The sequence below is a fragment of the Protomyctophum parallelum genome, assembly GCF_964188405.1.
Source record: "Protomyctophum parallelum genome assembly, chromosome: 1".
NCBI classification, from domain to species: domain Eukaryota; kingdom Metazoa; phylum Chordata; class Actinopteri; order Myctophiformes; family Myctophidae; genus Protomyctophum; species Protomyctophum parallelum.
In genome coordinates, this window is record NC_139697.1 from 96,153,010 (window position 1) to 96,180,776 (window position 27,767).

The 27,767-nt window shown below is 42.1% G+C and overlaps 1 protein-coding gene across 3 annotated transcripts in view; it reads left to right on the forward strand.

Moving 5' to 3' along the window:
* The window catches only part of LOC310870890 (uncharacterized protein), a 172,379-nt gene that overhangs the window by 60,605 nt on the left and 84,007 nt on the right, over positions 1–27,767 (forward strand). Inside the window, exon 11 of one of the 3 annotated variants that reach the window (XM_083782250.1) lies at positions 1,158–2,295. The exons of the other annotated variants lie outside the window; for them this stretch is intronic. Coding sequence (XP_083638376.1) covers positions 1,158–2,197 — 1,040 coding nt within the window. The 3' untranslated portion in view covers positions 2,198–2,295. Of the gene's footprint in view, positions 1–1,157; positions 2,296–27,767 lie in introns of those variants that run through there. 3 annotated transcript variants of the gene reach the window in all.

A 27,767-nucleotide genomic window follows, 5' to 3' on the forward strand; every position in this document is an offset into this window, starting at 1 on the left:
AATGCATTTTGTTTAAAACGGCCACTCCGGCAAACTATGAAAAATCTGAGCGGTCCATCATGTGACTAGAGATAATGTGTACTGATTTGCATGATGTTTTTTTTTAAATATATTTTTTATCCCACGATTTTGTAACCCATTTTTCACCCCTGTGTCAATCATCTAATGTGATCCTGGGCTCTACACACCCTCCGCCAACCTGGGGAGAGCAACGGACTTAACTCATGCTTCCTTCATGCTTGAGTGTCCAAGTTGCTCCTTTACACCTGACAGGGGAGAGTTTCCCTGGTTGGACGTAGCGCGTGGAAGGAACACGTTATTCCAACCAGTTCCTTTCCCCTCCATCAGGCGCCCCGGCTGGCCAGGGGGAGGCAGTTTAGAGACCAGGATTACTGCATGTTTTTGTGAGGGTACCTACCCTAGGGGACACGGGGAGAACATGCAAACTCCACACAGAAAGGCCTTTTCGCCAGCCCCCCCTTCGGGTATGGGCACTGATGACGCGGAGGAGGAAACACACCACCAGTGCCCTGAGCGGGAATCGAACCCAGGACCTTCTAGCTGTGAGGCGACAGCACTACCAACTGTGCCACCGTGCCCCTATTTTTTTAATTTTTGCATGATGTTTGAAAAACAATCTGTACAATTTAGGCATTTGGCAGACGCTCTTCATCCAGAGTGACTTACAGTAAGCAAGAACAAAATATGGTAATACATCAAAATAGTCATCATGAATCATACGTAATCTAAGAACCTAACAGTGGAATATCTATATAATGAAGGGGAAACGTTTTAGTTGTCAGACTCGCTGCTTAGTCGTTGTCTGCATGAGAATCACTGCTCCAGGCCAGGGTACTGCTTTTGTTGTAGTTAAAACATTACCACAGCATAGCAAATAGCGATTACGGTCAACAAAGTTGGACCTTCCCCGTTCACCCCCTCTCTCTCTCCATTCATGAAAATGCCGCCCTGCCAACAGCTGACTTTCTATGAGTGACGTAGGCCAGTAGCACACAACACCACGTGACCCATATAGCTGTCACCAACAAAATGGGTTTGCAAAAATCTGCCTCCTGATGGCATTATAACAAAACAATTTGAAAAAATCTCTCTCTCGCCCCCCCCTCTCTCTCTCTCTCTCTCTCTCTCTCTCTCAGAAGTTCAGTCCCAGTCTTCCCAGAGTCAATTTTTCTCCTGTTCCGAGTGTTCATACTCCTTCACATCTCAGGTCTTCCTCCATAAACACATCAGGAGGAGACACAATGACCTCTACTTCCAAATGCTGAGGAATGGACAGATCACATCAGCAGCCTGTCAGCAAATCACCAACCTTGTAGCCAGCCAGAAGAAGCAAGGAGACATTGACCATCCAAGTTCTTCTTTGAAAAGACGCCAGTATGTTCACTCTGGTGGAAAACGTTTCCATTGTAAACAGTGTGACAAGAGTTTCAGTGAGTCAAGTAGTCTGAAGACCCACCAGCGTATCCACACTGGAGAAAAACATTTCTATTGTAAACCTTGTGACAAGAGTTTCAGTAAGATGGGTAACCTGAAGACACACGAGAAGCGTGTCCATGCTGGAGAAAAACCTTTCACCTGTAGACATTGTAACAAGAGTTTCAGTCAGCCAGGTGACGTGAAGAAACACCAGCGTGTCCACACCGGAGAAAAACCTTTTCAATGTAAACATTGTGACAAGTGTTTCAGTGAGTCAGGTTCACTGTGGAGACACGAGCGTATCCACACTGGAGAAAAACCGTTCCAATGCAAACATTGTGACAAGAGTTTCAGTCAGCCAGGTGACATGAAGAAACACCAGCGTATCCACACCGGAGAAAAACCTTTCCAATGTAAACATTGTGACAAGTGTTTTACTGCGTCATCTTCACTGAAGACCCACCAGCTTGCCCACACTGGAGAAAGACCTTTCCCCTGTAAACATTGTGACAAAAGTTTCACAGTTAGAAGTGCTCTGAAGTCACACCTTCGTGTCCACTCAGGAAAAAAATCTTTCCAATGCAAATACTGTAACAACAGTTACAGTTCGCCAGGTTCTCTGAAAAGACACCATTATATCCACACTGGAGAAAAACCATTCCACTGCAAAGGGTGTGACAAGACTTTCAATAACTCGGGTAACTTTACAAGACACCAGTGCATTCACACCAAGGGAAAACAATGTTCCTCTATAAATTAGCTCACAAATTAAACTGCTGTATGTTTTTGACGATTTAATAGCAGGTTTGCTATATCAACTTCCTCAACCTATCTTCATATAATTGGTCCTCACTAATGCTATTCTCATCATATGGTACCTAAAGTTAAATAAATACATACAAATATATATAACACATGTTAACGCTCGATTGTATAACCTATACATGTGCATGTGTGCACAGGGAATAATTATGGTATACCGCATGAAAGAACCTGGACTACAGCACTGCAATTTTGTGTACTCTGTGTGTGTCTCAGAAGAGGGCTCTGGAAACTTCAAGATGGAGTGCCGGGATTTTTAGGGTTTTTCCACCCTAAAAGATGATCATCAGGAGGTATTATTATTTATATGAGGTATTATATAAACTGGACAACACTCCGTGGTTGCTGAAACCAATAACTTAGTTTAGACATGTAATAAAACGTTTTTGGTTTTATTACATAGTCTAAACTAAGTTATTGGTTATGTCCAAAACGTTGACTTCGTTTTAAATTATATTTATTTACCATCTCATCATGGCACTCCATCTTTCAGGAAACCAGCTACCAGTGACATCATCGATAGGGAATCCATTACAAGCTAATGGAAACTGCAGGATTTTCCCCCTGGAAAGTTAGCATGCTAAAATGGAGAACATCATTCTAGCGTTAATACAAAAATGCAATTTTACACTTTTTTTCCCCTCCAAAATGCGCTTATGGCAAATTACACTCCATTCCTTTTAAATCCATCCAATTTGTTTTAAGTGTTACGGGTCACCATTTATGGACAAATAAAGAGGATAGAGCACGGCGGTGCGGCCTGGGCTCCTGCGGGAGGTTTGCACATGCTCAGTGTAAACAGGAGCTGCGATGATGGAGTGTTCACTCCCGCAGGAGCCCAGGCCGCACCTCCGTGCTCTATCTTTATTTGTCCTAGTTACGCACTTCCTGTTAATAGGAAGCAGTCACGCTTTCCTGTTACACTTCCTGTTACTCTCACTCGGGGCACACCAAGGGGACAGCTAGGCACTCCAATGTTGAAGCGCTGGGCCCTAGTGGTAAGAGGAAGGACTGCAGGCGGACCCGTGGATTCATGACGAGGAAACCCTGTGCAGCTGAGCTTTAACATTGAGCGCTCAGTTGCACTTCCGCATTTGACCTCCAAATTTTGGAGGTCAAATGCGGAAATGCGCCCAAAAAGGCGGACATAGACGGTCCCTCTGGCGGCTTCAAAACGCCACTGAGCAACTTCCACTGACATGAATAGTGGAGGGGGCGGAGCTTCGCGCCAGTTCAGTCTCTATCCTTTTAATACTCTTATGGGGCACACCTAAGCTTCCATGCGGGGCCAAAAGAAGCTGTCTCCCAGCGTCACTTTTTAGACAGCTGGTTGATGGAAATTAATTAAGCTCCACCCACGCGGCAGAATGCCGCTGGGGCAAGCTTTTGTCTGTGCATGGAATCTTAGGTGTGCTTACACTGTCTGTAATGCCTGCCTGTTACTCTTGCCTGTAATGCACAGACAGACAGACAGACACACACACACACTAGATTTTTTAAACCATTAACTTTTAGTTCAAAAAGTTGAATTATGAACCATGAACTGATTGTGTCATGCCACATAATTATGCTCTTTTACACCTCAGACGCTTTATGTGAATTGTCTGGGCACCTGTAATTAGTGTTCAGATCAGCTCAATTGATGCCCAGCACACCTGAAACTGATCAGTTTGGTAGAGTGCGCAGATCTCCTCTGCCCTTTTCCTCCTCACGTGTGCTTTGAAGAGCGTGTGAGTGTATATACACATTGCAAGATTTGACCATTTTTTTAAGTCTGTTGTTTCCCCGCGCCCTGCAATCGCTTCTCGCCCTTAAAGCCCCTAACGGGTAGGGTTAGTGAGCAGACTCGGTCTCTCTGGAGGTAATTATTCTCAATTCTATGCCCACGATGAGTGCTCAAAGGTGGGTAGGGGTCTGTCCGAAGCTCTCCCTGGTGCTTTATGGATCATTTTTGGACTCCCCCATTTAAATTAATTGAGAAAAAGTACCTCCAGAGAGACAGAGTCTGCTCACTAACCCTACCCTATGAGCACTCATCCTGGGTATAGATTTGGGCAAAATGGGTGAGTCCAAAAAGTATCCATAAAGCACCAGGGAGAGCTCCGGACAGACCCCTACCCACCTTTGAGCACTCATCGTGGGCATAGAATTGAGAACAATTACCTCCAGAGAGACAGTCTGCTGACTAAACCTACCTGCCTTTGAGCACTCATCGTGGGCATAGATTTGGGCGAAAACATCTGATCTATAAATGAAATCATGAATGCCATGAATCATGATTAACTAACTACAGTTAATTCATGATAAAGTCATCATGAATTAATGATGAATTGTGATGAAATAATGCTTAACTAATGTATTAGTTAAGCATTAGTTAATCATTATTTCATGAACCTTATCTGCAAGAGTTACCAAAATATATATATCGACTAGAACTGCACTCTGTCGAGTGCGTACTTGCTTGTTGCACACTAGTAGGCCATAAATGTCCTACTAGTGCGCAAGCAGAGCGCGCGGCGCAAGTACCTTCGAACGCTACAAACTGTCAAATCTCAGTAATGACTACTTGTGCCTGATACGGCAGTGGTGCCAGATTACATACATGTATACATAGGAGCATTACCTTTAATCCTCCCAACACTAAAACATATCGTCATTACGTCACCATCGAAAACCAATTACACTCTGGCATTGGGTCCTTTAATCGACATCTTTATTACGTCATCATTGTCAAGTTGAATAGACAATAACATCACCGGCTATACACAACTGTCAACCAAAGCTGGCTATGCAGTACATCAATAAACTCAGGGGACACCTAGGGGAGAACCCAGCTAAAGTAGTGCTGCAAGACGCATGGGAGTGCCAGTGGTGAGGGGTTAAAGGCAAGCAAGAATGCTTCATCTTCAAAATGAATAAGGAGATGGAGAAGCTGGAGTTGGGAGTGGTGGGGTTGGCCCCTATAGTGCACTGGCCAGTGGTGGTTATTACCGACACCAGTAATAGACCTAAGCCTACACGAGGCAATAAAAGAGCAGGGCAGCACGTACTACAGTAACATGGTAGCTAAAAGGCTGGAAAGCACCTGGGAACATCACCTCCAGATATACACAGATGGAGCCAAAGACCCTAAGTCAGGGAAGGCAGGTTTTGCATATACAATCCATAAGATAAGATCTTTATTGTCATTGTATGAGACGAAATTCTGTTTAGTGCAGCACAACATATAACAGTATCAAGAGAGGACGCAAAGAAAACGAAAAAAAACACTGAAGGGGCTAAAACTTCATGGCATAAAACTGTTAGTCCGTCATAGTCCAGTCAAGTCATTTCAATCCATTAATAAATATTAAATATTCTAATGCACTGTTAAAATGATGACCATACAATCATAAAATTCATGTGCAAATTCATCAACGGTAGGAGGGGACCATGGGGGAATATATTATATACTATATACTATTGCACTAGCCCATATGCTATTGCATATATACTATATCATATTGCGTTTGCCCATAGTCTATATTGCACTTGCCAGATAGGACAGTCATATGCGAGTGTGTGTGCGTATATGTGAACTGAGCAGTGTTTTCACAGCCTTTGGAAAAAAGCTGTTGGACAGCCGGTTGGTTCTGGCCTTAATGACCTTCAGCCTTCCGGATGGAAGGGTCTCGAACAGGGTCTCTGGGGTGTGAGGGGTCCTTGGTTATCTTTAGGGCTCGCTTGTGGAGACGGCTTGAGTAAATGTCACTCAGGTGTGGTAATGGAGATGGAGGTGTCTGTAAATAAGAGGCTGTCTGAGGGGGTTTCAGTATTTACAACAGTCGAGCTGATGGCAATAATCTGGGCATTGAAGTGGGTGGAGGAGGTGAAGCCTAGACAGGTGGTCATATGCTCGGACTCGGCCTCTGTGCTTATGAACATGGGAGAAGGAAAGCTGGGAGCTCGGTCAGACCTGATTGGTGGAGCTGTTAATTGGTCCACTTTTACAAAATCGAGAAGGTAGGAGGGGAAGTAGGTTTCCTCTGGGTACCAGCCCATGTGGAAGGGAATGAGATGGCAGATATGGCAGCGAGAAAGTCGCTATGCAAGTCAATAGATATAAATGTAGCAATAGGAACATACAAGTGCAGATCTATCATCAAAAGGGAAATAACAGCAGGCTGGCAGCAGTGGGAAAGGGGAAAGAAAGGAAGGCATTACTTCAAGATCCAGAACAGTGTAAAAAAAGAGCAATGCTATCTTGGGGCGGAGAGAAGGCAGACAGTGACAATGACTTAGGTTGGGACACTGTGGACTGGCATGGGATTTTTGGATTTTGTCAAAAATGGGGATGCACCCAGATGGATTGTGCAGCACATGCAAAAAAGACCAAACCGTGGAACACGTTCTCATGGAGTGCACCCGGTACACCGAAGATAGAGAATTGATGTATGCAGCAGTGGCAAGTGACCACACAAGCAGAGTGACGCTCAAAAAGCTCCTTAAACCCAACAGAAAACCACCAGGCACAGACTGTAAAAGCAGTGCTTAATTTCATGGCAGAAACACGACTGCTATTATAGGAGTTATAGTCTTAGAGTATACTAAGGTTATAATGGACAGAAAGGAGGTATACTCCCGACCAGTGGGAGGCAGCAATGTGCCGGAAGGCATCTAGTCTGCCGGAAATTACAGGAAGAAGATAACAACTAGTGTCAAATTGTCAACACAGCTGGGCAATGATGCTTAGGGCCTGGCCGCCTGGGTATAAATTATCGGGAGCGCCATAGAGCAGTCTTGAGTTATCGGACTTGTTCCTTGAGTTGTATTTGTATTTGCGACTTTTTGGAAGTGTAATCATGTCAGTTGTTCGGCGTTGCGCGGTACCATGCTGTACATTTCGGAAGCGGAGGGATCAGATTCCTGGTGAACTTAGCGCTTTCAAATTCCCAGTCAACGACCCAGCGCGTTGCAGGGAATGGGTCAGAGCAATCAGGAACCCGAAGTACAACGAGAACACGCCACTCATGGAGCTACGGCATGAGCGTGTGTGTAGTCTGCACTTCCAACCGGAGGAGTTTGAACGGGGCGACATGACGAAGTACGTGGGTTACCTTATGGGTGGTAGAAAGCCTGGGGCCGTGCTGTCGACCACCGCGGTTCCTTCCATCAACCTGGAGGAACAAGCAGAGGCCGCTGAACCTCCGCCAGCGAAATGGAGTCGCACAGAGGTATTCATATAAAGTTATTTACAGTAATTGTCAATAGTACTGTTTTGATCGAATCGTGGTAGTATTTAGTATAGGCCTACAGTATGAAACGTGACTTCATCCGAGTACATTGAGAAAACATGGCTATAACATAGCCCAAACATTTAGATTCTCGTAGAGGTTTTTTTTCGATTCTGACGAATCTCTCTACGAGAGTCTAAAAGATAACCCCGCCCCTAACGTCGAAAAGGAACGTTTGTGCCTCAAAATCACTCTTACCTTGTACAAATGCAAAATCTAAGCTGCGTTAAATGTTGCCCCACTTGTTTGTGAGGTGTTAGCAATCAGATTAAACACCGCAAATGCTTATTTTTCAATAACAAAGGTATTTTATCTGGCGGCCATCTTGCTTTTCTCTCCATTGTAAATGCGCAAGAGAACCCTGGCCGCTAGGGGCGCGGGCAATATTCTGTTGCGCCGTTTACCGCATTTACAATGGAGGATTCAGAAACAGAGTGGATTAAAATACCTTTTTTATTGAAAAATAAGCATGTGCGGTGTTTAATTTGATTGCGAACACCTCACAAACAAGTGGGGCAACATTTAAAGCAGCTTAGATTTTGCATTTGTACAAGGTAAGAGTGATTTTGAAGCACAAACGTTCCTTTTCGACGTTAGGGGCGGGGTTACTTTTAGGTAGCATAAATGTGGGTCTATAAATTTGGCTGCCACCATGTTAACAGTTTGCAGATTTACAGTACATTTCAAGCACAAACTCAATACAAAGACTGTTAACTGTGAGTGGACGACCCAATTAAGCATTACACTTGTTTACAACAGGGTCCACCATGTTCACTTCAATATAGTCAAAGAAAAGAACAGGAATTCATCATAATGGAGGTAAAAAAGGAAAATAAACATACAGTGAGGGAAAGGGGGGGGGGGGGGGGAGGATTCAGATTTTACGTGTCTCTGACGTCAGTGCCACTCTGGATAATATAAAATTACACAAAAAATAACACCAGGAAAGTGTTCTAAATCTTATAAAGGTCTTTGATATTTATTTATTTGCTAAAAGGGTGAAGTGTCCCTTTAAGGCCTCACTCACACCTATACATCTAGCATACAACAATGTTGCATGGTAGATGTAAACAAAGGGTAAGTGTCATGGACGCCCCAATGCATTTCCAATGGAAGTCACATGGTTTGACAACATTTTTGGCCTTAGGCCTGACTCACACCTTCGCAACAGATTGATGTATAGCTGATGCATGACACTTATTGACTGATGTAAGCTCACAATGCATTTCCAATGGGAGTCACATGGTTTGATACAACAATTGTGTTGTATGGGGGAGCAGTCGAAACACAGCCGAAAGCCATACAACACAAATGTGTCAAACCATGTGACTTCCATTGGAAATGCATTGGGGCAAGATGTAAACAAACCCTTTCTTTACATCTAGCATGCATCAATGTTGTATGCTAGATGCAAAGGTGTGAGTCAGCCAGGCCTTAGGCTTCACTCACACCTTTCGATCTAGCATACAACATTGATGCATGCTAGATGTAAACAAAGGGTAAGTGTCAATCATAGACTGTAAAAAATATGGACAAAGCGTTCGCCGGGTCTAACATGGACGTAAAATGAAGCCTGTTATTCCTGCACTGTAAGTCGCCATCTTTCTAGATCCGTTTGGTACCAGCTGGCCATTGGCTGGCTCCGTTTTGGACCAGCTGGCCATTGGCTGCCCAGACAACGAGGCGGGACTTCCCCCCTTCTTCTCCGTTGGTTTTTATTTTGACTCGAGTGGGAGGGGAATCCCGATCATAGACTGTAACGGTAGCCACGCCCCTCAGAACATACGCGATGGTTTTTTTTCTTTATGGTCATTTTTTTAATTAATGGGACCATAATTTTCCAAAAAGAATATTATGACATTCGAAATGAGACTTTAAACTAGTGACTGGAAGAAGAAAGTATTCATGACCATGTTTATTAAAGTTGGGCCAAAATACATGGGCCTCTATGGAGCTATAGGGCTTTTTGGGTCCAGTCCAGCGCCACAACAGGCCATTATAATGAACTACCGATTTCAAATGAGGCTTCACGAAATATCTGGCTGACTGCCCCCCTGGTGTCAATGCATTTCCAATGGAAGTCACACGGTTTGACACAACATTTTTGTTGTACGGCTTTCGGCTGTGTTTTGACTGCCTCCCTCCCCCTCATACAACACAAATGTTGTGTCAAACCATGTGACTCCCATTGGAAATGCATTACAATTTACAATTTAGGCATTTAGCAGACGCTCTTAATCCAGAGCGACTTACATTTAAGCAAGAACAAAAGCATGGGAATACATCACATAAAAGCATTTATCATGAAACATGCGTAAGCTAAGAAGGTAACAGTGGAATATCTATATGATGAAACTATACATACACTATACATAATAAACTATACATATTCACTACTATGCTATACATATGTACTATGGCGTGCTATGACTATATACAATACAATTATAGTGCTGTCTACATAACATGCTATAAGTCTGTGTCAAATGCTATCTAAGCCAACAGAAATGCTATCTAAGGGTTGCGAGCTTGCATCAGTCAATAAGTCTCATGCATCAGCATCAGCTATCTGTTGCGAAGGTGTGAGTCAGGCCTTAGGCGTCTTACTGGTTATTTTGTAATTGCAATTTGGGTGATAATCATTTATATGGTAGAACAAAGAGGATGCGTTATTTTTTTCTTTGGATGATTTTAATTTAATCAATGAATATTGTAATGTAATATCTTGCTGTGCTCTACTACATGGGAGGCACTACAATTATTTCACTTATTAAATTTCAGTTAAAAATGCTGCCCTTGCATGTATTTCATGAATTAACAATAATTATTTTAACAGGCCCGGACTGGATCCACAATTTGAAGTATGTGTCAACAATGTTATGGGTTATTTTCTTTTTACCAGGCTTTTGATGTTACTATATGTACATCATGTAAAGAAAAATATATTTGCGCTAAAGAAACGGCATAAAACAGTTTGAGGGAAACATATTGGGCTTAAAGGACCACTTCGCCACTATAACAATTAAGGCTTTGCCGCTTTAGCCATATGCTTTCGTTAGTATGATATCCGTCCATGTAAAAAATATAAATAAACTCTGCAAAAGTTCGGAAACTTAATAGGCCTAATACCAATTGGTATTGTATTTTATATTATTCACCTTTACAACAAAATATAGATTGTAACTTACAATCTATAGTCTATACCCATTACCCGATCCTTACAATTTGTAAGGATCGGGTATAGACTATAGAGTAGAGTCCCAGGCCTGGCGCCAGGATGAAATGACAGAGGGGGCAATCGGGGGCAGGTATTGGACATGAAGACAATGCGCCACATTTGCATATCTATAGAGGGCGGAGGCGCACGATTTCGTTGGCTTCCTTCCTTTCAATGCCTGGAAATGTACCATTGTTTTGTAACTATTTCATCTAAGGGGGCAAAGAGGTATGCCCCTTTTAAGAAGCACAACAGAGGTATGATGTCCATCGGCTCCCTGGCTATCTGAAACTCTCAGATCTGAACGAACACCTCTAAGGGCAGCTGAAAGAAAGTGGCACAAAACAAAGCTACCAGATGACCTTTCCCACTTTCACTCACTCCTCTCTGCCTTCGCCCACTCACTAACCACTGCTAAAACCTCTTTCTACCACACCAAAATCCAATCCTGTACTTCTAACCCAAGGAAGCTCTTCTCCACTTTCTCCTCCCTCCTTAAACCCCCTCCCCCGTAATTAACTGATATGGGGCGCACGTTGTTCCGTATTTTAATGTCGGGTCGGAGAATAAATACAGTATGAATGACGGCAGGATTTATTTGACAACTCTGTCCTGCTTTCTTCACAAGAGCGCTCACCGCTCAGAACAGAGCAGACCTGTGGCTGTCAGTTCACTTTACGGCATGTGTAGTAGAGATGTGAACCTGGGTCGGGGAAGCTCAGAGCTGCAGCCATGGGTCGGGGAAGCTCAGAGCTGCAGCCATTGGCTCATGATGCGAGCACACCACCAATGGGACAGATCATTCAGTGTTTCTAAGATACCACCCCCCACCACACACACACACACACACACACACACACCCTTGGACGATGGGGTCCACGGCACTCTGCTCAAAGTTAACTTGCATGTGACGAGCACTGACAGGCACAGCAGTGTCACACAGACAAACACGTACCTCTCCCATTTGGAAAACATTTGAAAGAGCGACGTTTATAACGTTTTACATTACAAAAAGATAATACAAATAAAAACGATTTTTCGACTCATGAGTCGCATGAGTCGATAATCGAGTCGATTTTCAACTTTTTTCAACATCCCTAATATATATATATATATATATATACATGCTATGTATATTTATACTATAACAATATCACCATATAAATACATATAATTTTAGCAATAAATATATATATTTATAATCCAAAATAACACTCATAATTAATCAAACACACATGACCATAGTCGTGACACATCAGTGAGCTGGATGCAATCCTACCTGGAGGGGAGAGAACAGATGGTGGAGGTGAACGGAACACTGTCCCCCCCCCCCCTCCCCTGAACTCGGTAGAATCTGCACCTGGCTCGCTGATAACAAACTATCCTTGCACCTGGGAAAAACTGAATCCATTATTTTCGGATCAAATGGTAATCTCAGCAAGGCAGATGGCTTCTTGGTTAGAGTGGGTGACAATATTATCACACGAAAAGATGAAATTACCTACCTAGGTTCTATCCTGGAGGGAAATCTTTCCGGTGATAAAATGGCCACCAACGTAATCAAAAAAATCAACCAAAGAACAAGATTCCTTTACAGGATCTCCTCACTGGTCAACAAAAACACCTTGAAGACCTTAACAGGAGCCCTCGTACAAGGTTTCTTTGACTATGCATGCACCTCCTGGTACCACAGCACCTCAAAGGCCCTTAAAGGCTCCAGACTTCCCAAAACAAACTGGTCAGGCTCCTACTTGGTCTCACCCACCGAACCCACCTCACCCCTGCCCACTTTGACAGGCTGGAATGGCTTAGGGTCAACGACAGAGTACAGCATCTTGCAATGGCTCTGGTCGACAAGATTCGATACACCTCCAAGATACTGTACCTGTCTAGATACTTCCTTAATGTTAATGAAGTCCAAACCCACAACACCAGAGGGAGTGCAACGAACCATGTACAACCCAGATTCGGCACAAACAAGGGACTAAATTATTTTGGCTCCCATGCCACCAAAATGTGGAACGCCCTACCAACAGTCAGTCATTAAGACATGTAAATCCCTTGACTCCTTCAAAACCGCCCGAGCCGCCCCACGTTCAATTCGGTTGAGAAATGACAGTTACCATGTGGGGGTCCCCAGGGTTCACTGTACTGTACTGATACATCTGAAATCATCATATAGGCTACAGTTAATATGTATGTCTGTGTTAGGCTGCACAACAGTAACACTTGGTTTTGAAAACCAACCAAATGCAATTTCCGTGCTCGGATACAGGTAGCCAGCCAGCCAGCCACCCAGGCACACACAAAGCTACTTAAGGAAGTGGTTGCACCACTTACAATTCGACAGTAGGCATGTTATGAGCTACTTTCTGTCAAGAAATTCTCTACAGGTAATTATTTTGTGTGGAGTTTGGAAGCACTCGTCGAAGTCACTGAACGGCCCTGCGTACCACCTGTTTTGCATTTGCACATAATGCAGGAGGCAGCAGCGTGACTCGTTAAAAAAAAAGAGGGCTTCCAAACTCCAACACCAAACTCCAACAAATATACTCTTCTATATAGCTAAAATCAGGAAATCATCATAGAGGAGGTAAAAAGGGGAAAAAAGCATACAGTGAGTTTAACGACGTTTAATACAAGCAGCAGAGTCTAATCTCTGCGCACACACTCCCTGGATGCCAACCTCTGCCCCAAATATTCTCCCACGGCCTGTTATAGTGCCACCATGAGGCCGTTTACACATTTCTGTAGATTACTCGTACACATTGTATCCATACATCACACAATTCGGTATACATATCTCCATAGATCCATGATCAACACGGATCTGCACCATTTCCCATCCTGATTGGCTAAGATTGGCTTCCAAAGCTGATTGCTCCATTTCGAACAAAATGCCACAAATCACAAACACGGTGTGCAATTTCCGTGAAAACGTTTTCAGGAGTGGCCCGTTTCGTACAAAAATGTTGCAACGCAGTGCCCGAGTGCAAGTGAAACTGCACGCATATTCCCACTAGGCTGAGGAAGCAATGCCACTTGACATTTTTCAAATTGGCCACATGGTGGTGCTATAACAGGCCGAGACAAATCTTTACATCTGCATAAAACTGTCTGCCAAACATCACACACACTCCTATTCTCCTGGTGGAGACCTGTGCCCAGAAAGCCACTTCTTGTAGTTCTTTGGGGTTCTACCACATAGCATGTAAATGCTATGTGTACGTAACCCCAAGCGAGAAACACTTATCAGTAAATAGAGTGGAATATACCGTATTGTATCATTATGAATTGATTCTTATGCATTGTCTCTTGGGTTATAACACGCACAAGCATTTGGGCCCCAAAAAGATTACCGGCCCAGGCTTGTGGGGGTTAATATGTCCCTTATTTGATGTCTGTAAATGTATTGGACGTACCGAAAGTCTCTGATGCTTACTGTGAGAATGAGAATTGAGGATGCTAATACCTTTTTATTGTTCAAGGTCAAGGTCAAGGTAAACTTTATTGTCCACAAGGGAAATTTGTCTTGGGCTTTCACCCCAGCTACAGCCACACATAAAACATCAATGACAACAAAAATACATTACAGAGGAAGACACAACATTACACAATTGCACACATGATGTGGATAATCAGGCCTCACGTAGTTACCGCTGTTTCAGAGCCTCGTTCAGCATCTTAGTTGATGCTGATACAAACGATTTTTTTAATCTAATGTACTTCCACTTTGGTTCTTTGTATCTTCTCCCAGAGGGCAGAAGTACAAACTCGCCATGTAAAACATGGGTAACATCACTGACAATTTTTTGAGCCTGTTTTAATGTAGCCTGCTCATAAATAGACTGAAGAGAGGGGAGTTGTCTTACCCCTATGATCTTCCCTGCAGTCTGCACCAATCTGAACAATTTGGACCTCAGTTGCACTGAGAGGTTACCGAACCAAATTGTGATGCCAAACCTGACCAGGCTTTCCAAGACTGCTCGGTAGAACACTAACATAAATCTTTGGTCAACACCATGAACCCTGAGACGTCGGAGGAAGTGCAGTCTTTGCTGTAGTTTACTACAGAGACTGTCAACATGTGTATTCCAAGTCATTGAGTTGTCAATACAGATCCCCAGGTATTTGTATGTTGATTAATTTGTAGATGGAACACCCTCCACTTCTACACCAGGAACCACAAGCCTAAAGTTCATCGTTCCAAAAAGATCGTTCTTTTTCCCCCCTTTTTATTATTGCCACAGCCCATACCGTAGCCATATAAAACCGCAGACTTTATTCCAAATTAAGTCCAAACCTTAATTTTTATTTTTTACAATATCTCCATTACCATTATCCAATAAAAATAGCGCACTGCAATGCAAACTAATAGGCGAGTGCCGCTCCGGTGTGGTATTTCGGAACGCGCCCTAAGGCATGTTTAGGGTGTGTTTTAGTGCCGGGGATTTCACCTGGAAGGCTCTATGGAAACACTCAATCTTGAACGAAGTTGAACGTGAGGCAGTGACGTTCACACACGCCAGAAATGAACAATGACGTTCATCAAGCAGAAATACAGTACGTTCAGTTCACGTTCACCCAAAATATGAACGAGTTCGTGAACGAACGTTCTTTGAACGCGTTCGGGTACAACACTGGTCATTTTATATATTTGCATTGGCTATTAAATAACGGCAGATGTATATGTTCAAAAATAGCAGATGTACAAGCTCACAGCACAGCACCAAGTGATGTTCTGTGAGCTTACAACGGCTATTTCTTAACCACTGATTTAGAAGCCATTTGTAGAATCGGCCTCAGATCTTAATGGGTTAAATGATACATTATCAACTGTCAGTGTGTTAGCTTCTTTATTTTTTCTCTACAATTAGGCTCTTATGGACACCGCAGCAGTGTGCAGCAGTGGTGAAGTACTTGACCCCAAGGATCCAGCGTCTATCCCTGAAGATGACTCAAGCGCCACCGCCACCCCAGTTTTATCTCAGGAGGAGGTGAAGGTGAATGGTTGGCAGGAGCCGAAGGTGATTGTTTATGAGTCCAGGATCAAAGAACTCTTCAGGATGTGTCAGCACTGTGGAAAGCCCATAAATGAAACACACGTGACCTATGTCCGGGCACAGATGAAGGTTCAATGGGACTGCCTTGGAGGACACTCTGGCACTTGGACTTCATCTCCTGAAATGAGGGCTGCCTCTGTGCTGTTCACGGGGAGCACCATCACAGAGTTGGTGGATTGGGTTGCACCCAATGGGCAGATGACCCAACCCACCACCTTCTGTGACATGCAGAAGTCATACTTCGGTCCTGCCATTGAGAAACAATATGTAGCACAGAGGGACGAGATCCCAGCTACGATCCTCTACGTTGAAGAGGACCAGAAAGACGGACCCGGATCATCCAAGCTGATCCACCTGTCTGGAGATGGAAGGTGTGTATGAAGAATGTAAAAGAAAAATTTGAAATTGTACTTTATATACAAGGAAAATGAAACAGTATTAGTTTTGCATTCATTGCATTGATTGATTGATTGATTGGTTGGTTGGTTGTTTTTACTTCATCACTTCAGATCCCTACCAAATGCAGCATAGAACCATAATGTGAGAAAATGGCCACCGATCGGATTAATCTTTTTTTTATTGAACAATACGTATGATATGGGTACCTAATAATACCCGGCCGAGGAGGATTGTAACATCCGTGGTCCTCGGGTGATCATAAACAACCAAGCTCTTGCAGCAGCAATATATATTGTATATATATACTGTATATTGTTTTGTTGCATGCTGTTGATTTCAACATGACTTTATGACGTACCATTTGTTTTCGATTTTCATGCAGCTATAATAATAATAATATAATATAATATATATATATAATATAATAATACTATGCTCAATCTAAATAAAGAATTCCTATAAAACTAGAATAATTCATCATGTCATAAAAAACAAGCATAACCAGAATAAAGACTGAATGAAATGAATAGATATAGTTCATCTAATCTTTTCTAATGCATAGTTGATGTCATTATTAAAGTGTCCCTATAGTTACATCAGTCTTTATTGTAGCATTATATACTGCACATATAATAGTGGATAATGATAGTGGAGGGCAAGGTGTATAGCGTCTACAATACATCATATTGTGTAGGCCTATATTGTGCGTGCAGTTGTGCACACATATAGATTAGTTTCATGAGTGCACCTGCGATATGTGCTTAAGTTAAATTGTTAGTTAAGTAAACGTAACGATATTGAGTGGGGTCCCCCCTCCCTCTGAACTCTGCAGACCAGAGAGAAGCCTTGGCAGAGACAGAGGGAGTATACTGTTACTGTCTGTTGATGTTGTCTGTTTTCTTAAACCTGACACTGCAAGTCAAGTTCTAAACCGTGTTAGACTTGCTCATCCTTGTTTCAGTTCAAGCTAAAAGATATAATCCACAGTGGTGTAAAGTAACCATGTACATAGTAACCCTGTACACTTAAAGGGTAAGACCACTTCTTTGGAGGTTTGGGTTGTTTTCTTACCTTATTATGGTCAAACTAGTCCAGTCCAGGAGTTAATTCGCTCCATTGTGCAGTTTTATAGAAAATAACTTTATAAAAATACCAGCCCAATGAGCCCATTGACTTACATTGTAGGCTGGGGAAACGGCTCTCAAAGTCACTCTTTTAGCACATGAACGAACGCAACAAAAGCTGATTCTGACAGTTTATGACATCAGGAAAACTCATGCGGTTTTATTTTTAATAACAAATGTCAACGTTGTCTTGTTTTGACTAATTTGTGTAGAAAGAAGATCTGGTAGGTATGCTTACGCCAACCGAATCACTTCTGTTTTCACGTGACGCAGTACTACGATCCGATTGGTCCAACTCTAACTGCAACAACCTGGAACAGTGCACTTCATCCTCCGTTCTAAAAGTATCGTAAGCCTACAAATTTATGACTGCTTGCCGTGGGTGTCTGTGTCGGGGGTACTGCTCGACTACAGATGGATTGGGTGCTCTCAGCGTACAACACAGGCAGACATCGTGCTTCCTTGTTTACAACTGAAACCGGAAACGGAAGACCGCATTGCAGCTTCAGTGTCTCTCCAAACAAAATAGTACCTTTATAAATATACGTTAAAACACGAAAATAAAACCGCATGAGTTTTCCTGATGTCATAAACTGTCAGAATCAGCTTTTGTTGCGTTCGTTCATGTGCTAAAAGAGCTGACCTTATCAAACCCTGTACACTCAAGACATGCTCCATATATGGCCTGATCTCATCAAACCCTCAAGTACACTCAAGACGCGCATATATGGCCAGTACAGAATTCATTCAATATGTTGATCTGACCCCCCATGCCAAAGCACCAGTGCTCGCCCAGCGTGCATGCCTTCTCGCCCTCAGGATGTCTTATTGGTTACTTTTACTTAAGTAAAACATTTTAGTACTTTTTCCATCACTGGTAATCCACAATGGAACAGAATACACTTAAGTATAAAGTAAATATGATGACCCTTCATCAATCATAAACAAATTGGTTACCTTCGCCTTATTGTCTCCACCAGGCCGAAGGCATGTGGGGAGAGTATGTTTTGCACTCCGTCCGTCCGCGTGTCCGTCCGTCCGTGTGTCCGTGAACAGCTAATCTCGGCCACCGTTAACCCGGTCAATGCCATATTTTGCACACACACTCCCTGGATGCCAACGATGAACCTCTGCCCCAAACTTTCCAGAACGGCCTGTTATAGCGCCACCAGGAGGCCGCTTTGTGCAAAACAAGTTTTTGCACCGTACACCTACAGATTTTATCCAAACATCACGCAAATTGGTACACAGTCTCTCTAGAGCCATTCAACGAAACGGGTCTTTCAGATTTATCAGACTCCATCCTGATTGGTTAAGATTGGCTTCCAAAGTTCACAGGAGTGCTCAGTTTCAAACAAAATGCTGCAAATCATGAACACATCGCGTGATTTCCGTGAAATTGTGCACCCACATTCCCACTAGGCCGAGGACGAAATGCCACATGAACAATTTCAACTCAGCCTCAAGGTGGCGCTATAACTGGCCAAAAAGTGTTTTTACCTCTAACTGCACGGAACTGTGGATAACCTGGTGGAGACCTGTGCCCGGAAGGGCACTTTTTCTAGTTCACTTTAGTTTGGACCATTATTTGAATCGCATGAGGCAATATTTTGATATTTCTTCCTAAATGAAGCATGTTTTCGTCCCTAATTCATCAGTACCATAATCTCAAGATTGTCTTTACATAGTAGTATTGTTGTTCTTGACACCATGGTCTCCAGTTATTAAAGTCCTTATTCACTTCATTTCAGACCGGTGTGTGTGGAGTCCAGACTGCAGGTGAAGATGAACTCTCCAGCTTCAGACAGGGACGTTTCTATCAAACAGGAACATGTAGACGTTTCTATCAAACAGGAACCTGAAGACATGCCTATCAAACAGGAACCTGAAGACATTTCTATCAAACAGGAACCTGAAGACATTTCTATCAAACAGGAACCTGAAGACATTTCTATCAAACAGGAACCTGAAGACATTTCTATCAAACAGGAACCTGAAGACATTTCTATCAAACAGGAACCTGAAGACATTTCTATCAAACAGGAACCTGAAGACATTTCTATCAAACAGGAGGTACCTGAAGACATTTCTATCAAACGGGAACCTGATGACCACCCACTCAGTAAGTTTAATTTTCTCTTCTTTTCTATAATGGGTAATATACAATACAATGACAAAAACATCATGACAGTGATAACTGATAATATCCCGATATGTATCATGTCATCAGAATATCTTAAGGCACATCATCTTTTGCTCAAGTGCAATTCCAATCACAGATAAAGCCGCTATATGTACGTCATAAAACATCTAGAAATGGTCTGAATGAGTCTGAACTGTAACATACTGTGTAGGCCGACATTCACACAAATCTCTGACAGGATTTGCTCTTTCTTGTTATCACCACACCCCACTCTGACTTCTGGTGCGCTATCCACTTAGATCAACATCATGAAAATAAATGCACTTGGTCGCACACAGTGACGAGAGCGAATCTTAACTAATTTTTGTATTCTCTATACACACTAAAAAAAGAATAGCCGTCTTTCATTTATTGTCTCCACCCAGCCAAAGGCATGGGGACAGAGTTACACTGATGTTCCTTTTATGTTTTGTGTGTGTGTGTGTGTGTGTGTGTGTGTGTGTGTGTGTGTCCGTCTGTGAGTCTGTTACCAGCTAATCTCCGGCACTGTTAATCCGGTCGATGCCAAATTTTGCACACACTCCCTGGATGCCAACGATGAACCTCTGTTATAGCGGATGCAATATGAAATGGATGGAACATGAAATATTGGACAGATCCGTCTTGAACACATGACATGACTATAGAGATATTTCTGTTCAGAGCGCAGTGAGTGAGTGTGTGTAGACAAACTCCTCCTTCCCTCTCTGCACAGAAGAAAGGGGGCGGGGACTTTGGGAGTGCTCAGAACACAACCGATATATAAGAAAACAATGCCTTGCATTGCGGTGCAGTAGCGACGTGTTGTTAGCTTGTAGATTTGTTATTTTTGGTGAACGAAACCGTCGTACTGCAGAAGTATAAATAACACATCATAGAACGTGCATTCACTGCATCTGATGCAGCGAATTGATCATGATGGAAACAATAACTCTAAAAAGCCGTACCGTGGAGACATTATATCGTCCTGACGATATTTATCACCATATGGATCACCACTATGTTGTGATCACTGACCATGCATCTAGGGTGCACCCCTGAAATGCTTCCGTGTTCCCGGAAGTGTGTCAATTTTCTTAACCCTAAAAAAAATGGGTGATTTTCACCAGACGATTATATTTTAGCAATTTTCATAATGTGGCTGATGTCCGAGGTGGGTGGGTCTTTGAGTACCTTCATGATGCTCAGTGACATCATAGAATGGGGGTTTGTTTCCCTGCCCACATCCATTGTTTTTTCTACAGGCAGGTGCTCGGGTGAATTCCACCCATGTTTAGTGATAATGTGATGGAGATGAAATCCCATACAACCACAATGGACTTTATTTTTTTCTTCACTGGACCAATTTCACATGTCTTAGGAATGGGTGGACCGAAGGAGAAGTCCCCCCCCCCCCCCCCCCCCCATGGAATCATCTATTTTTCTTTTTTAGTCATGACGAAATATTAAAGAGTAGCTCAAGTTGCCATGTATTGCTGTACTTCAATATATTTTTATGAGAAATATCTTTTATGGAATATTTTACATTGGGTAAAATATAGGCTACCTGTGTTTACTGTTTAGTGATGGTGTAACAAAATATATGTTTAGTGTTCTAGGGTTAAAGAGGCCGCATAGGGCTAAAACCGCGGCGCTCTGAGCCTTTTAGAGCTATTGGGTCGGCAGGGAAGGAGTAACTAGTTCAGTTCACAGTTCAGAATTGTATGAGTAAAAAGTTCATGGTTCCAATTTTTTTTTAACAATTTTAGTTATTTTTTAGTTATTTTCATATTGTCTCCACCAGGCCGAACGCGTGGGGGGAGAGTATGTTTTGCACTCCGTCCGTGTGTGTGTGTCCGTTCGTCTGTGTACAGCTAATCTCCGGCACCATTAATCCGGTCGATGCCAAATTTTGCACACACACTCCCTGGATGCCAACAATGAACCTCTGCCCCACATTTTCCAGAATGGCCTGTTATAGCGGTACCAGGAGGCCAACTTTCTCCATTACTCCTCCAGATTCTGTCCAAAAATCCCGCAACTTTTTACACAATGTCTCTATAGTCATGTCATGTGTTCAAGACGGATCTGTCCAATATTTCATATTCCATCCATTTCATATTGCATCCTAACCGGATCTGTCCAATATTTGAACAAAAAATGTGTTTTTCAAAAGTCGGCCCCCTGGTGGCGCTATAACAGGCCGTTCTGGAAAATTTAGAATAATTGCGAATGAAGTGAGCACTAACTATGAGACCCTGCAGATCATGTCTGTGTGTCTGTCTGTGTGTGTGTGTCTGTCCCGCTGTGACACCACCCGCCCGCCACCAGAGGGCACAGCTGTATCACACAAAACGCACGCACGCACTCACACACACACACACACACACACACACACACACACACACAACTTAACTTAAAAAAAACTTAACTTAAAATGAAAAATAAAATCTTAACTTAAAAATAAAAACTTAAAAACTTAAAAAAACACAAAAACTTAACTTAAAAAAACTTTAAAAACACTTAACTTCAAAAAACTTAACTTAAAAATAAAATCTTAAAACACAAAAGAGAACTTTAAAAAGAAAACCTTAAAAAATTATGTAATTTATTCTAATTGTTGTTATTGCCATTTACGAGCTGCGTTCGCTTCCCGCGTTTGCGCGTCTTACTTGTATGTAAAGAAAGCCAATTATACTCTGATGTCGAGCGAGTGGAGGTTGAGAAAAGGCTTTTCCCAAACTTTACGTCAGTGGTATGGAACTATTTTGGATTCTCGGTAAGGACAAAAGTATTTTCGGGCATGGTCCTTTAAAAATACCACATTATAATCCGGTCGCTTTAATTTCAAACCATATTGGATTCTTCACAAATGGAATCGGGGTTTATATCATTTGTCATACTATACATACAAATGTATAGTTTTCCTAATCTCATGAAAATGTTAACGAACCTTAATTTTTTTACATTGAACTGAACTAATATCCCGATATGTAAAGCCTCCGTAGGAATATCTGTCAAATTTAAGTTTAAAATATATTGTCTTATTTTCGTATCACCATAAAAAAGACACTTCATATTTTGCACCAGAATTCACCTTGTGATTTTCTTTACAATATGGATGTAGTAAGTCTAAAACAGGTTTTTATTGTGTGTCTAGAAATGGGTCTGTACTCCGAACCGGGTGATATTACACTATATTTTAGGCTTTTGGTTTGAGGTTTAACCATTTGAATCCCAGCATCCCTAAATTGTGGGTTGAACCGTTGTCTAAAATAGACAATCTACAAGCTCACGGGTGCATATCTTTTGGTCCAATGTACAGGTGAGTCTTAACCGGCCATGTGTCTTAACCGGCCACGCATGTGTCTTAACTGGTTTAATGTTCCAACCATAGACTGTAAAAAATATGGACAAAGCGTTCGCCGGGTCTAACATGAACGTAAAATGAAGCCTGTAATAATATGGTAATTCCTGATGTAAGTCGCCATCTTTCTAGATCCGTTTGGTACCAGCTGGCCATTGGCTGGCTCCGTTTTGGACCAGCTGGCCATTGGCTGCCCAGACAACGAGGCGGGACTTCCCCTTCCCCCCTTCTTCTCCGTTGGTTTTTATTTTGACTCGAGTGGGAGGGGAATCCCGATCATAGACTGTAACGGTAGCCACGCCCCTCAGAACATACGCGATGGTTTTTTTTCTTTATGGTCATTTTTTTAATTAATGGGACCATAATTTTCCAAAAAGAATATTATGACATTAGAAATGAGACTTTAAACTAGTGACTGGAAGAAGAAAGTATTCATGACCATGTTTATTAAGGTAATACAGTCTAGGTGAAGTTGGGCCAAAATACATGGGCCTCTATGGAGCTATGGGGCTTTTTGGGTCCAGTCCAGCGCCACAACAGGCCATTAATATGAACTACCGATTTCAAATGAGGCTTCACGAAATATCTGGCTGACTGCCCCCCTGGTTCCAACATATGCGCCCCCAAGCAAGAGATTTGGTGGAAAAGTACAGGGCCGACCCCGATCAACTAATTATTAGTTCATGATGTACAGAGGGTTAGTTTACCAAGTATAGTGTTTAATTGGTTAACAGCTTTCAAAATATTTGAAAGCTTAGCGTCTGCACTTTCTTACTCTTTACAAAACTGAAACATTACCATTATGTGAAAGCTTAGCATCTGCACTTTCTTACTCTTACAGAATTGAAACATTGCCATTATGTGTAACGCAATTTCTATCGGTGTGAAAAATACTAGTGTTGTAGATTAAACTATGGTCAAAATGAACATAAGAGGACGTCGGCTGGTACTAGAATGCTTGAATTTTATATAGGCAAAAAATGGTACAGAAAAATGCAATGAATTAGTTTGGTTAGTCAATGGCACATACGGCAAAACTAGGCTGAGCCTTTCTTCTTCTCAATGTAAAACAACAATAACAAAGCCCGCCTTAGTTCCCCGGATATCCGGTGCTAAACACAAATGCATCATGGGATATGCAGTTAAACTTATAATTCGTTTCTTAGTAAGCAATATCAATCGCAATTACAATCGAATAAATCATACTGTGAAGTAAATCGACTTATTTTGTTTATAATCAATTCTCTTTTTAACTGTAATAATAATAACAATATGCAATGAACACATTTAACTGTTATGCAATATAAACATTACACAAATGAACTGTAACCTAAATTAAGTTACAACAACTAGCTTGGCCGACTGGCAGCGTGAACAAGACATTTAGCACTGATCGCTACAGTAGTTTGTGAGACTTGCCCCAGACACACAGGCAGACAGATTCACAGACTCACAGACCCATTTACAGACGTACAGACACAGAGCTACGTCATGGAAATCTTTTACATAGATTGTTAAGCTACCTGTAGCTGTCCCAGCAATGGGTATTTTGTAATATTTGATTTTATTACATGCCTTTCTAAAAATGTATGATATGTGAACATTGTATGTATTTTTGCTTGGGTAACATATTGTTTGGTGTCTGTGGTCTGTGGTGTCTTGCCTTCTATATTGCTAATTTCATTATGACCTGTTGTAAGGGCATGTAGGTGCAGAGCCCTGTGATTGGAGCGAGTCAGCATTGATTGCACCTGTGTGTGCTAAGCTCAGGCAGAACATACTGAATTGCCGTGGTGTAAGGAGCTCTTCCTACGTCTAAAAAGAGTGTCCTTAAATAAAGAATATAAGATAAGATAATGTAGCTCTCCTAAAATAATCTGCAGAAGGCACACACGGTATGTTACATGTTGTTATTTTCTTTGTAAACAGTGTGGTAATTCTGTCGACCGTTTAAATTGTTTGTGTACATCTCATTATGTTTGTTCACATCATGATTGACTGACAACAAGGACGTTCATATTTCATGTTTAATTCATTGTGTTTAAAAGGATATTATGTTTTGTGTTGCAGTTTTTCACGTTGTCTTGGGGAAATAAATAACCTCGATATCAGTTGGAGCGTTTGCTATTCTGCTCGATAGGAGCGGTACCAAGCTTTCATTGTCAGAATTGGTTCTGTTTCATAACGAGTAGCATGACTAATTTGCTCCGAAATCAGACCTGCAAATGTTTTAAATTGTTTCAGAATTTCATGATTACAAAATAATTTAAGAAAATACAAACCTGTAACAATTATTACTACAGTAACTACATACATTACTTTTGCTAAAACTACAGTAATAACCTGTAGTTAATAGCAGTTTAGTCAATCTTATCTTAGTAGGTAATAGCTCATTACATGGAACATGGAAGAAGATTGGATTTATATTTTAGGAATTCAGTGTTGACTCTCATGTTGTGTTTCTGCTCCTAGACATCCTGCACATGGCTGTGTGTAAAGAGGAGGATTCTCCTAAACAGGAGAGGAGCCCCAGTCTGCTCCAGGAGGAACCAGAGCCTCCACACAATAAAGATGAACAGGAGGAGCTTAAAGAGGAACAGGATGGACTACTTCAAAGACCAGAGGAGCCTGTTGGGTTAACATTGACATTACTAGCAGTGAAAGGTGAAGAAGAAAATTATGTTGATGATGATGAAGAACAAGACATATCTTCCCACTGCTCTGAAGTTGAAGTTGAACTTGAATCTGACTCTGAAGTCACTGAAGACAGTGATGATTGGGATAAGACCGGAGGAGGTTAGTCATCTTTAAACACAAGGTTATGTACGTGTGTAAGTTGCCATGAGGACTGAATTGTAGAATAAAAGATAAAGATGACAAATACAATATCAACATATTAACAGGGAAGGACTCAGAAATTAGGAGCTGGATAAGATGGAGGCTTCTATCCACACTCACTATTTTAAATTGGTTTTCCTCTTCTTCCCATTTCTCTCTTAATCTCTCTCTCTCAGGAGTGATGTCCCAGTCTTCCCAGACTCAGGTCTTCTCTTGTTCTGAATGTCCGTATGCCGTCACATCTCAGGTCTTACTCCATAAACACATCAAGAGGAGCCACACCTTTCCAAAAGAAAAACCTTTCCAATGTAACCTTTGTGACAAGAGTTTCAGTTTCTCGTGTCATCTGAAGACACACCAGCTTGTTCACACTGGAGAAAAGCCTTTTCACTGTAAACATTGTGACAAGACTTTCGGTAAATCAAGTGACCTGAAGATACACCAACGTGTCCACACTGGAGAAAAACCTTTCCACTGTAAACATTGTGACAAGATTTTCAGTGCTCGAAGATGGCTGACGGTACATATTCGACGTGTCCACACAGGAGAAAAACCTTTCAAATGTAAACATTGTGAAATGAGTTTCACTGATTCAAATACTCTGAGGATACATTGTAAACGTGTCCACACAGTAGAAAAACCTTTCAAATGTAAACATTGTGAAATGAGTTTCATTGATCCACAACCTCTGAGTGTACATCTTCGTGTCCACACAGGAGAAAAACCTTTCAAATGTAAACAATGTAACAAGAGTTTCAGTCGGTCACATAACCTGAAGTCACACATGAGTAGCCACACTGGAGAAAAACCTTTCCAATGTAAACATTGTGACAAGAGATTCAATCAATCAAGTCACCTGCAGAAACACCAGCGACTCCACACAGGAGAAAAACCTTTCAAATGTAAACAATGTAACAAGAGTTTCAGTCGGTCACATCACCTGAAGTTACACCAGAGTATCCACACTGGAGAAAAACCTTTCAAATGTAAACAATGTAACAAGAGTTTCAGTCGGTCACATCACCTGAAGAAACACGAGCGTATCCACACTAGAGAAAAACCTTTCCAATGTAAACATTGTGACAAGAGTTTCAATCAATCAAGTCACCTGCAGACACACCAGCAACTCCACACAGGAGAAAAACCTTTCAAATGTAAACAATGTAACAAGAGTTTCAGAGTGTCATATAACATGAAGAAACACGAGCTTATCCACACTGGAGAAAAACCTTTCCAATGTAAACATTGTGACAAGAGTTTCAATCAATCAAGTCACCTGCAGAAACACCAGCGACTCCACACTGGAGAATAACCTTTCCAATGTCAACATTGTGACAAGAGTTTCAGAATGTCATCAGGCCTGACTATACACCAGCGTAGCCACACTGGAGAAAAACCTTTCCAATGTCAACATTGTGACAAGAGTTTCAGTAATTCAAGTACTCTGAGCGTACATCGTCTACGTGTCCACACAGCAGAAAAACCTTTCAAATGTACGAAAATATCGATATATCGATTCTGAAAAATAAAAACGGTTCGATATGACTTTTCCAAAGTATCGATACTAAGTGCCGCTCCGTTCTCCCGTTGGAACTTGAGACATGCTCCTGCCCAGTGCCCAGCGCACAGTCAAACAGCCCCCTCCCTCCTGAGCCTGAGGGAGCGGAGGGGCTGTGCTCACAGAGTCACCGCTCACTGCGCTCAGTACACTTGTCTGTCTCGTTCTGTCACTTCTGTCCCCCCGCTGTGTTCTTAACTTCTTGATCGCTCGTTTTTCTTTATGTAAGATAAAGAATCCGATGAACACGGAGAGTCAAAGAGGACAGTTGCCAAAGCCCGCATTCAATTACATCCTACTTGTTGTTGCTGTTCCTCATGTTAGCGATAGCTGCTAAAGCTATCAACAGTAGCCCAAGGACTGTCTAAAGAGGACAAGAAGCGAAGACCGTAAGGGCGCCGCCATGTTGCTCACATGGTGCTCCATGGAAGGAAAGAAACATGCGCAGTTGAGACCAAGGAAGCTGAACGAGGAAGTGATGGCTGCATAAAGCCCATTGCGCATGTTT